Source organism: Tachysurus vachellii, chromosome 3, assembly GCF_030014155.1.
Source record: "Tachysurus vachellii isolate PV-2020 chromosome 3, HZAU_Pvac_v1, whole genome shotgun sequence".
NCBI lineage: Eukaryota > Metazoa > Chordata > Actinopteri > Siluriformes > Bagridae > Tachysurus > Tachysurus vachellii.
In genome coordinates this window covers 27020212-27032349 of record NC_083462.1, presented here as the reverse complement: position 1 = coordinate 27032349, position 12138 = coordinate 27020212, and the positions used below count along the sequence as shown (strand labels likewise).

The window sequence follows — 12138 nt, the reverse complement described above, 5'->3', positions numbered from 1 at the left end:
GCCCTGGCAGAATTACTGTTTCCAGGAATCAGTATCCCCCACTGGTTCCATAAATCAACCGTAAAGACCTTTCTTTCCATTAAAAAACTCTGCAAAGTGAAAGTGGGCTGAGTAACCGAGGGCAAATGAAAGAACAGCAAAGCAAATTCAAATGACCAAATGCCTATTTCATGTATGTTTATTACATTCTGGAGGACATGTGCTTGTCGATTATAGCATCAACAGTAATGTTTGGTACACAATTCCGTAGCATAACAACTGTGCAGCATTTTACTGTAGCTACATTCAAAAGAAATTTTCGATTGATCATAAAATGCATTGAAATGCACTGCATTTTTTTTCGTTGTTTTTGTTTGAGGAGAATAAATCTAATCAAAATGCATTTATTTTGTCCACATACTGGCAAGCTTGACCTGCCCTTGTAGAATTTTAGTACTGTACTGTACAGCTATTAATATAAGAATCTAACATTCCTTCATCTTCCTCTCCATCTAAGCACTAATTTATACTGTACCATAAGTTGCACCCTATAAGTGTTGCCTATTGGCTGATGCATGGACGCATCAGTGGAATGGATTAGAGAATAGAATTGTTATGTAATGACATGCATTGTGTGTTGGCTGTCAATTCTCATTGAAATGACAACATATGCATTTTTGAATAAGTAACATCACTGTCAAAGCTACATAAAGTGGCCAAACAAGAGGGGACATGTGCTGTAGAATTAGCTTACTGACCGTGTTTTCCTTTGATCCAATTCATCAGACAGAAGTACAGCAGCACCAGGGTGGATTTTGTCTTCTAGGTCTGAAAAAAGCCTGGACAAATTCGTCCAAGTCTGCTCGGATCGTTCAACCTCCATCTGAAGCTCCTGTGGATGAGAAACAGATTCATACCAGTAAAGTCCGAAATTTTTACAGAGTTATCTGAAGTTTCTAAAGTGCCACACCTCAGCTCAGGTTTTTCATTGGGAAGATTGAGCCACTCACCATGAAAAGTTTGTTCTTACCTGAAGATGTTCCACATGTTCTTTGCTCTGCTGGAGTGACAATGCAGGGATCTTGCTGCACTCCAGCTCATAGGTTATGCTGACAGTGTGCAGAGCTGCATCCCTTTGTGCTTCATCCAACTGAGCCCACTGCTCCTTCAGCCCGACCAGAACAGTCCGAACAGCACTCATCTGAAGAAGGAGGGATCATGTGATATGATAGCAGTAACAGAATATCTAACTCCTTCAGCATCCCACCTGTGATCATATCCCACCCTATGTATTTTATCATTATACAACTGTTGTGCTCACATAAGAGGACACTCACAATTTGCTGCCAATCTATAAATAAAGTTGTAAATAAAATCTAAATGTAGTATCTGTAATGGAAGTACAATTTTATGGCTCACAGTCGACACATTGGAAAAGCATTTGTCTTATTCCTGTGCCTTATGCACTGTGATTCACCATGAACAGCAATTCCAAAAGGCTTCAAGTTTCTCAGAGGAAGTGCATATTAGCCTTCACCCTTCCTTTTCCATGTGCAGTGTAGAATAAGGACGTACCTGTTGCATCAGAGTCTGGCACTGCTCACTGGTGCTTTCCACCTGCGAGGAGAATGTCTGATCTCCTGGGTGCTGGCCATCCTTCTGCCCTAACATGTGATGAGATCTCATGTGCAGCAGCTCAGTGGATTTCAGCTTTAACATTTCCTCCACCTCCTGTACACAAATGATTAAGTTTTTTACTCTATCTTTGCACATCATTGCTTTAAAATGTAGTATCCGCAAAGGCTAAAATGTAGACCTCAGACTCCTTTAAAGCTTGCTGTATCTGTATCCTGCCAGTTGGCCTCTCATTCACTTTCATCTTCTTTTCCTGCACTGAGATCCAGCTGTGGAGGCACTGCAGATGTTCCTCTCTCTGTGCACAGTCCTGCATTTTTTGCTCTATTTCTCGCATCTTGAGACAAAAAGTATGGCACTGTGCTAAGAACTTAATTATTAAGAGTAACTGATGACAAGTACTGATTCCTGAAATCTCTATCCCTACCTTGATGTCAATCTCTCTTTGTAAGAGGATCCAACAGAGATTGAGGGCTCCCAACTGCTCTGAAAGTTTCAAGCGCGCAATACGATTGGCTGCATCACCCACAAAGCCGGTCTCTTCTACAGAGTGGTTGAGAAAGTCTATACATGGCTGCCAACTTCTTGTTTCTGCTTTAAAGTCCTGAGGAATACCACCATAGTGCAATCATTACATTACACACTGCAAATTCAAGAAAGGAATACCTATTATGAATAAAGTGATACCTTCAGTGTCTGCAGAAGCGTGCTGAGCTCGGTAGAGTTCAGGACATGATGCTCTCTGGAGCTCTCCTCCTCCAGTCTGCTCTTCATTTGCTCAAGCCAGGAGGACAGATAAGCCCTGACCTTACTCTGACCTAGAACTGCCAGCAGCTAGCATTAAAAAATTATAAATACAGAAAAATATAGAAAGATTAGACAGATAGTAAAATGATTCTGAAAATACTCAGCAAGATGCACATTGGTAACACATTCACATTCATAAGCATTCAATACATATTTTATAAAATAGAGAATAATGCTATAAAGCTGGAGAATTCATTAACAGCTTATGTCATCAGCATGTTATCTACACCAGGCAATGAAGTACCAGACATCTACACCAGGGGATGCAGTACCAGAGCTGTTAAAATCATTAATGACTTCACCCTCCCTAGTATTTGTTTATCCTGCAGGCAATGCTTCCCATGTCTGATGGCTAGTACTGAGAAGCTGAGGAGGAGATCCCTCCCTCAGGCCAACAATACGGACATGTCCACCTTACAGACCCCTTAGGACTCTCTCTCTGCTGACACTCTGCACACTGCACTTTTTCTGGGACTACACATAACATTACACATCTGTACTGTTACTATAGCTTTCAAATTCAATTTCTTTCATATTATTTTTATTTTTGATCAGTCTTATATGTAATGTTATTAATAATAACAATAATAATAAAAGTGAGAAGAATAATTTGATAATCGATACAACGTTTGGGAATTTGGCTTATGCTTTTGGGCACCAGAGTTCTGAATAAGCTGTAATTTGTGAAGAAGATTTTGTGCTGAGCCAGATATAAAAAAAATACTGTAATCAATGTGGGAGGTGACCAGAGCATGTGTGAGAATGGCAGGAGAGTGCAAGGTGAGGTAAGGGCAGCAGCAAGCGATGCTACAAAGATGAAGGTGACATGATATGGAAACGCTGTTAATAGATGACTCGAAGGGCGGACGACTATCAAAGATAACCACCAAATACTTAACCTGAATTTAGTTTATTTATATGCACAACCTATAGAGGAGCAGGCTGGGTTTTAATTTTGCTGCAGGTTGTACACTGAATACAACTGTGTATGAGACTATAAATGCTGAATCTTAACTCTTGAATCTTGCAAAATGATACTTTAGGTTTTATGCAATGTCATATTTACATGGTGTAAATACAAGTGTATTGTATTACTGTATTTTTCTTAGCTTAGCTTTTCTATTATTAGCTTTTAGTTATTAGCTAATGTTTACTAACATCACACTCATGGCACTTTGAGAGAGTTGTAGAAACTGTGATGAATGCTAATACGTTTTAACGCTTTAGTGTACGTGCATTCAAATTATTCATAAGATGCTGTCTTGTACTGAGACTTTTGTGAATTGTACTTGTTTACTTATCTAAATCATAGCCCAATTCCAGTATAGCTAGTTATTTATGAAGCCAATACCCCAGGCAAATGTATGATTTTAATGGCCTCATACTGATTTTTTGCTTCACTTCATAACACATTTATTGCAATGCCTTTGAATTTGTTCTTAAATCACAGTGTCCTTCAAATCGATAGATATATTTTATTGGATTTTTTATACATTTCTGTTATTTATTTCTATTCTTTTTGTATAGAAATAAATAACAGAAATGGTTGAAAAATGTATGAAAAAAGGGGAGACATGCAAAGTGAGAATTTCATTGTATGGTCTAAACCACTGTTTTCACTGTGCACATGACAATAAACCTGTTGAATCTTGAATATAGAAAGATGATACTTGAGGAGAAGAAAATATGCAAGATATGGAATGTTCGCATTTTAGCTTAGGAATAATAATCAAAGCTATGTATCCCATTAGCAATGACAGTGGTGGCTGAAGCGATTAAGGCTCAGGGTTGTTGATTGGAGCATCAGGGTTCAAGCCCCAGCACTGCCAAGCTGCCACTGCTGGGCCCTTGAGCAAGGCCCTTAACCCTCATTATTCCAGGGTGCTGTATCATGTCTGACCCTGCGCTCTGACCCCAACCATTAAAGTTGGGATAGGGGAAAAAATTATTTCACTGTGCTGTAAAGTATATGTGACAAATAAATGCTTCTGTTCTATCCTATAAATAACTCTTCCAAAGAAATGGTGTACTTAAACTCTGCTATAACTGTAGCATATGGGTGATATGTTTCCCTGTAGTGAAGAGAAAGCAGTTTTTATCATTATTAAAAGAACTAGGCAAGGACGTAAATATATTAACACTTGTTCATGTTAATACCACACACACACACACATACACACATACACACACACACACACACATATTAACATAAATACCTCACCACATGAACATTATATGAATATATATAGCCTAGACTAACAGATGTATACCTTTAACAGAGCAAGTTGGCAATACAGCAGTGTGCCTGCAATCTTCAGTTCTTCAATAGCAAATCTAACCTACTTCCAGAATATTCTTTGTACTGCAACAGACTGACATGAGACTAGATAAATTGAGTGTAAGAGAAGCCTACCTGCTGCAGTGTGCACTGAACAGAGGGTACAGCATTAGTGAGCTCTGTCCAGTCTTTCTCAATCTGAAACAAATGCTGACGTATTTCATTATCCTCTGTGTCTGACAGCTGTTGGACCTGCGTGCCTGCTCTCACTGCGCTGGCTTTCTGTGCAGACCGGCTTTCCAGCTCCTTAAAGAAGTTCTATAACATATAGCATATAGTTAAAGCCAAGGTAAGAAGTCATCTGTTTTTGCTTACACTGTAAAATAAACTGATAATCACCATGATATTTAACAGAAGACATTCTGAATCCTGTGGATTAGGATCACGGAGATTGTTCCATAGTTGCACATTTGTGACTGCAGAAGCAATCCACACTTCCAGTTCAGCAGAAGTGCACTGAAACCTACAGAAAATATATATGTACAAACATTAGCATAGTAATCAAGGTTATTTGTTAATGTAAAATTTCAGAATCATCTCAGATGTGTTAGAGCAGAGGAATCACAAACAGTGAGAATAAGAACCCCAGAACCTAAAGCGTGTATTAGTTTTGTATTAGACACACACCTTTTGTAGCTGACTTGCATCACTTGTGTGTGCTGGAGCTCCTGTTCCAGTTGTCTGTGGAGAGCTAACCAGTTATCCTGAAGCTCTGAAATTGGACCAGCATGATTCACTCTCTCAGGAAATAAAGCCTGGGCCTGTAGCAGCTCCAACTGTGGCCTGTTGTCCTCAAGGAGCCTTTGCAAGCGCTGACAGTGAAAGGTGAAGAGAGTGAAGAGAGAAAAAAAAAAGACAAAAAAAAATAAAGATGGTCTTTTCATCACCTGTACCCAGCCCTAGTCCCCAATCTTTCTTCCTCCCCTACATCCCTTTCAGTGCTATGGTAACATCAACCCCCCTCAAACTCTGTCCTCTTAAGGACTGAGGAATGGGAATAAAGCTCAGCATAAATCTATTACGGCTGTCCAATAGGCACCGCTCACCACTATGCATGAGTCAATTGGGCTGAGAAATGAGCTTCCGTAATTGTGGAGGAAGAAATAATACAGTCAAAGTCAAAGTGGCTGGGAGAACACGGAGTTCCACAGACATAGCAACAGCCTATCCAAGTAATTTGATTTGGAATAGAGTGTGCTGAAAAGGGTTCCATGCAACCCACATCCAATGAATCCATCACAAAGAGAAGGCCTTTCTCCCCCATCTCCTTCATGCCTCATCTACCAAAGCTGCTTGCACTAGTTCATAAGAGGGCTTGCCAAATAACTCTTCTGAACAGGATGGACCTCCTCGTGTCCTCCATATCACCAAGTCTAATGAGTTTGGCACAGACAGAGATCAACATCACCAGATAAAATCGCAATAATGAGAGGTTGGCAACCATGAAGGGAAAAGCAGGGAAAGCATAACAGGGTAATCAGTGTCTTTTGAAAGTGTGATTTGTGTGAACAATCTACACTTGTCAGACCTCATCCAGACAGTAATTACACAAATGGGATTCTTCCCATTATTCTTTTGAAAATTTTAGGGAGTAGATCTTACCTGGTAGGCCTGCAGTCGGTCTGGTAGTTCAGTTTCTGTATTCAGGTCATTACTAGGCAATGCTGCCTCCAGTTCTTCCAGTTGTTTCCCCAGTTTCACTTCCATTTCTTCTAATCGAGAGCGTTCCTGCAGCAAGGATGATTATATAGAAATTATTTTTGTTACATAAAGTCAGATTCACCTGATTACACTATTTAAAGGATGAATTAACCCTGACACACACTGTGCGATTTTTCATAACCCTTTGCGATGCTTGACAGACTGCACACATGATCCTCTTTTCAATGTTTAGTCAGACTGTCAAGATAGTCAAGGTACTGTATGTCAAAATTGGACACACACAAGAAGACTTGTCCAGATTTTTACGAAGATCACGAAATTGTGGCCAAAATCACACAGTGTGAGCCTGGCTTCATAAATGTTGTTTAAAAATTAATATGTTATTAAGCAACTTTAATTTAATCAATTCATTAAGACTATAAATTTCCACAAAAACACAGACCCTGTTGGTTAATATCCACTTATTTCCTCCATATTCTGGTCCTTTGCCAATTCCCACCAGCCAGCTCATTCCCCATCATCTGACAGTTACCATCTACGGAGGGCAAAGTCTAACGTCTAATGTGCTTCCAACAAGACAAATGAAGCTAGTCAACCGTTTTTTTTTTTAGAAACTGCTGCTCAGGCTGCCTCACATAAATTACAGCACTATTTACCTTCTTCCACATATATAAGTGTGGCTAGTGTCACTATGACAGACAAGCTAGAGAGAGTATGGCCATCTTTTGTGCCACAAGAACATGGCCAATTTTCCTCCTATGGCTCCCGGCCCTGGATGGCTGTGGTATCGTCTAGATTCTAGTCTAGATTGTGCTCTCCTGATGATAAAGCAAAGACTTTTCTGTGATGCTAATATTAAGAGTCTAATATAATTGGTTAGTTGTGTGATCAACATAAACATCTATGAACAAAAGGGAGCTGTGAATGCTGAACATTGTTGGGAAGGTTGGATGAAATGGATGAAAACGACCCAAAATAAAGAGGAGGGTCCTCCTTTGTGAAGTCCATAATATTTCCAACTTAAATTCATGAATTATCTAGATTTATTTAAACCTTTCTGGTAAGTTATCTGAAAGCAAAGTGTGTCTTTATTTATATCTGTATTTGTATCCGTGTAGAACATATGCATTCAAGTTAAATAATACATTTATATATGATTACATCCTTAATCCATAGGTACCTCAAAGTTGTGCTGTATTTGAATTCCTTGTCCTAAAGCTTGCAGAACCAGTGCTGAGATCAACTGTTCAACTTCTTCTTGATCTTTTAGTGCTCCCTCTGGTATCTGCTTGGATAGATACTGAATCATCGTATGGTACCACCTTATCTCCTTGAAGTACCGCTGTCAAAACATTTTTCAGACATTAAATGTCGGATAAATTGAACGATTGAATGATTTGAGCAAAATATAGACAATAATATATCTACCACTTTTTTTATCTGTCTATAGATAGATAGAGATAGATTGATAGCTATGAATTAGGTCAGTGTTACTCATTGCGCGGCTCGCGAGCCTCCTGCGGCTCGCCAAGCTTTAATATGCGGCTCGCATGGCAGTAAATAATACGGTGATATGATCATGTGGTTAAAATTTATTTTTCATTTAAATAACATTAAAAACAATCAGGGAAGCATAGAAAAACGAATGTGCTATTGAATGTGCTAACGAATGTATTATTACAAATAATAATATATATTTATATATATTATTTGACTCGTCACTGACTCACTGCGTTCTGCGGCTCACTGCGGTTTTTGGCGGCCTGCCAGAAGCTAGTTTGTGTTTCATGCTAGTTAACAACTTGTGTTTACTGTTCACACGGACTAAAAAATGGATCGATTTCTTATCAAACAATCCCGCGCACAAAATGAACAGCAACAAAGCAATGTGACAGTGACAAAAGAGGTAACTGATGGGGAGCATGCATCATCCGCAACTCAAAGACTGAATAACTTGGCATACTTTGCGGTGAAAGTGGCTCTCCTATTGACTTTGTCCTATCAGTGTGGCTCACATGAAAAAAATAGTGAAGACCACTGAATTAATTGCAATGATACAGAAGCCAAAATCTAGCCCCGACTGCTGTACAAGACATGATTTGAATACTAGTGTTAATTATCATGAATGTGAATCAGGTGCAAAGCAGTCAATTATCATGAGTTTTGTGATCATGTGGTGTTCAGTGGTTGATGGAAGATGTTTTGACAACATTTTGAAAAGAACATTGAATCTCATGTCTCCCATCACTCTTGTCTTTGTGCTCCATAGTCACTGAATCACAGTAAAAGCCTTACTTGTTAGTGTGAGTTTAACTGTCATCAAATGCTCATTATAGGTACCATTTTATCAGTGTTTTAGCCCTGTAGAGTGTGAGCCCAAGCATGTTGTATAGTGGAGTGTGTGAAACCAAAATAATGCCCGTGAGTAAACATGTTTAGAAAGTACTACAAGCTGTTTCAATATTATATCTGAAAATTTATTCCAGCTGAATGAAACAAAGTAGTGTGAGCCTGTGAGCTACACTGTAATAAAGTTACTAGGTTGACAGATGCTTATGCATACATGCATGAGTGTGCACACCTTGTGTCCTTTGAGCAGGGCCCGGAGTTGGCTGCAGCTGTGCTGATGCGTGACTTGGCTATGTTGAAGTCGCTCAGAGCCTAGCTCCAACAGATCCCTCAGGCCCTGTAGATTAGCCTGATAGCAACGCTGTAATGCTGAAACCTCTTGTTGTGTCCTCTGGTCCTTTCGCATGGATCTCAACACCTTGTCCTGCTCACCCTGAAAGCACAGCACAAGATGACAAATTAGTTAGTACTAGCATGATACTTAAGTGATAAGTGACCACTACAGGTTGTTTTTTCTTACTGATGTGGGAAAGATAATGACAATGTACCCGTAGGCTGGACAGAGCTTCAGTAAATCTGGTTGATTTACTATGCTGAGCTCCTATGGCCTCCAGTACAGAAACTGGACTTTCAAGCAACTGCTCTCCAATCTATATGACACGGAATAAACCATACCCATTATGAAGCATTTAGATCTCAAAAAATTTGGAGGTGTTTGTGAAGGACAAACCTGAAGCTGTGGACTATGACCTAGCTGCCTACTCAGCAGCTCCTCTTGAGTTGACAAGGATCTCTGAATGGAGGATATGCAGCTACTGATTCGCTCCAGACATGAAGTTGCATCAGGGAGCTCAGAGAGGGTAATTTCTTGGCCCATACTGATTATCATCCTGCTTACAGATGCCAGATGTGATGACAGACACTGAGAAAGAGAGTGGAGTCAAACTACCGTAACTAAAAAAGTAACAACGCATATCTAACTGAAGTGGATTCATATGCTACCTGCAGATTGAGCAGATGGAGCTGGCTGGTTTCTCTGCTCATCTCTGATTCAGGCTGAAGTGTGTGTGTGATTCTCGATAGTGTGTGACCCAGACTACTCAAAGCTTCACATAGCTTGAATTGATCGATACCATCCTGAATGGAATAATCATTCATAAGTTTTTAATATGTGGTACACAAGTAAGACCCAATCCAAATACCTGTATGTCTCCTTCATGTTCTTAGCTCTGTAATTGGACAGTTTCAAACTTACTGGAGAGTCCAAGGTGAATTGCTTTTGTTGGATAAGCTGAAGTTGCTCAACATGCCAATGCATTTCCTGGATGATAGAGGATCCAGTATCACTAACCACTTCGACCTCACCTACACTTTTCACCTGGAGAGAAAGTCACAGAATAATAGCTTGGATTAACACAATGGATTTTACCTAATCAAAACACTGTTAAAGCTGTGCTCATACTGGCTTGTCACATATTAGTCTGCCTAGTCCAAATAAGTAAAATGAATACTTTTAGTCTGTTTTCTATTTGGACCAATATACTTCAACATTCCATAATGTTTTTTTATTTATTAGACAGAAAATGGAATTAAATGTTTGTGCAAAAACAGACAACATGCATTCAGTGCTAAATTATAGAAAATAATAGAGAAAATCTATTTGTAGTTCAGCAGGTTTCCAGTTTTACAACCCATCAAATTACCTAAATAAACCTAAACTCTTTGCTGCATGTCTCTCAAGTGGGACCAATCAGGTTTGAATTATATTCTTAATACAACCAGACCAGACTTTTGTTTCCACACATTTAAAGATTTTTTTTTACTCAGCACTGTCACTGACCTCTAACATAGTTCTGTCCTGCTCAGTGTTCACAGAGTGCAGCAGTAGGTTTAGTCTGGACAGAAGCTGATCCCAGGTCACTTCCATCCCCGGTGGTTGTTTGTGAACATACAGACTCCCATCAATGGATCTAAATACAGAGATGTTGTTATTAAGCAAAGCAACCATGTGGCACAATTTCAAAACAAGGAAAGAACTTGCTTGGAAACAATCTGGTTCATACCTTTCACATTTCTGAGACTGCGTCTTGTCTTCCTGCTCCAAATCAGAGCTACTGCTCTGGTGAGCAATGGCCTGGATCAGATTTCTCTGCTCTTCTAGCTCCCTCTGCATCTGCTGCTGTAGAAGAAACAGAAATAGATCAATTATACAGAATGTTCATCATTTCTTTAAAGTATTATATGATAATCAATGCAGTATATGTTGTTGTCATCAATATCAGCTACTGTATATTATGTGTAACAGATTACTGTACCAGTGCTGTATCCTTCTGAGGAGTAGTGTTTGTGTCCAATATAGGCACTGCAGTCAAGAATGAGACAGCTCCCTGTTGGTCTTCACTGACTGCAGAATGTCGTAGTATTTCTTTCTCTATAGGTTTGGATTTAAACTCTTCCAACATTTCCTGAAGGTCTGACTCAGTCCCTATATCTACAATGTCCTTGTCTTTACTAATTAATCCAGGCTTTACAGTAGATGCCCCTATCTGCTCTTGTTTCAGTGCATCAATCTGTGTCACTCCTTCAGGCTTTTCCATTGTTTTGGCCTTCAGTGATTCCTCCGTCTCTTTACCCATCATTTTAGTTGGCATGCTAAGTTTCACAATGGGATCGGTTGTCACAGGCATAGATGTATCAAGAAGTGGTGGACAAACAGTGGCAGAAACACTAACAGCATCATCAGCAATGGATATTTGTTTAGAAGAAGTACCATTTTCAGGTTTAGATTCAGTTTTCAAGCATACAGACTCCACTGACTTTTTAGCAGGAGATTCCTGAAAAAAAAAAACAAACACATCACTAAAATGTTATGAATTAATATTCGATTAATGCAATATAAAGAAGACGTTAACCTGTACCTTAGTGAGAGACACTTGTTCCACAATGATAGTGGTGATTTCAACAGAAGCCTTATTCACTGGAGTCTCATCAGGGCTCTGGTTTAATGGAATAAAACAGTGACAGATTGTAAAAAAAAACAGACTGGCTGGCTGAAGATACTGTAGAGCTCTTGAAGAGTGTTCTGTCTCTTAAAACCAGGAGAGCTTGGCAGCTGAATCTGACAGCCCCAAGTGTTTTTTTTTTTTTTTTTTTTTAAATAAAGGAAATTACTGTTCTGTGTGTGCTCTACAGTCAAATAATGAAGATAAGATGCACAAACCATCTATCAAAAACTAATAAAAATGTTATTCAATTGGCAAAAGAATATAGTACATAAAAATAATGTGAGCAATCCATTATGTCTTTGTATATTATTGTCAAAAGCTGGACCAAGAAAAAGATTTAAGCAACAAACACACTGTATGCTA

The 12138-nt window shown here is 39.2% G+C and overlaps 1 protein-coding gene across 6 annotated transcripts in view; it reads right to left on the bottom strand.

Annotated features, from left to right (window-relative positions):
• The window catches only part of LOC132843308 (nesprin-2), a 109625-nt gene that overhangs the window by 29886 nt on the left and 67601 nt on the right, over positions 1–12138 (bottom strand). For 5 of the 6 annotated variants that reach the window (XM_060866529.1, XM_060866530.1, XM_060866534.1 and 2 more), the window contains 20 exons: positions 11689–11766; positions 11086–11604; positions 10834–10949; positions 10611–10740; positions 10026–10148; positions 9773–9907; positions 9501–9692; positions 9319–9420; positions 9003–9203; positions 7602–7763; positions 6362–6487; positions 5387–5571; positions 5099–5222; positions 4835–5017; positions 2302–2448; positions 2042–2218; positions 1796–1951; positions 1555–1710; positions 1010–1180; positions 738–871 (listed from right to left, as the gene is read on the bottom strand). In XM_060866529.1, the coding sequence (XP_060722512.1) occupies positions 738–871; positions 1010–1180; positions 1555–1710; positions 1796–1951; positions 2042–2218; positions 2302–2448; positions 4835–5017; positions 5099–5222; positions 5387–5571; positions 6362–6487; positions 7602–7763; positions 9003–9203; positions 9319–9420; positions 9501–9692; positions 9773–9907; positions 10026–10148; positions 10611–10740; positions 10834–10949; positions 11086–11604; positions 11689–11766 (3317 nt within the window). The remainder of the gene's footprint in view (positions 1–737; positions 872–1009; positions 1181–1554; positions 1711–1795; positions 1952–2041; positions 2219–2301; positions 2449–4834; positions 5018–5098; positions 5223–5386; positions 5572–6361; positions 6488–7601; positions 7764–9002; positions 9204–9318; positions 9421–9500; positions 9693–9772; positions 9908–10025; positions 10149–10610; positions 10741–10833; positions 10950–11085; positions 11605–11688; positions 11767–12138) is intronic. The other variant, XM_060866532.1, reaches the window with a different exon arrangement.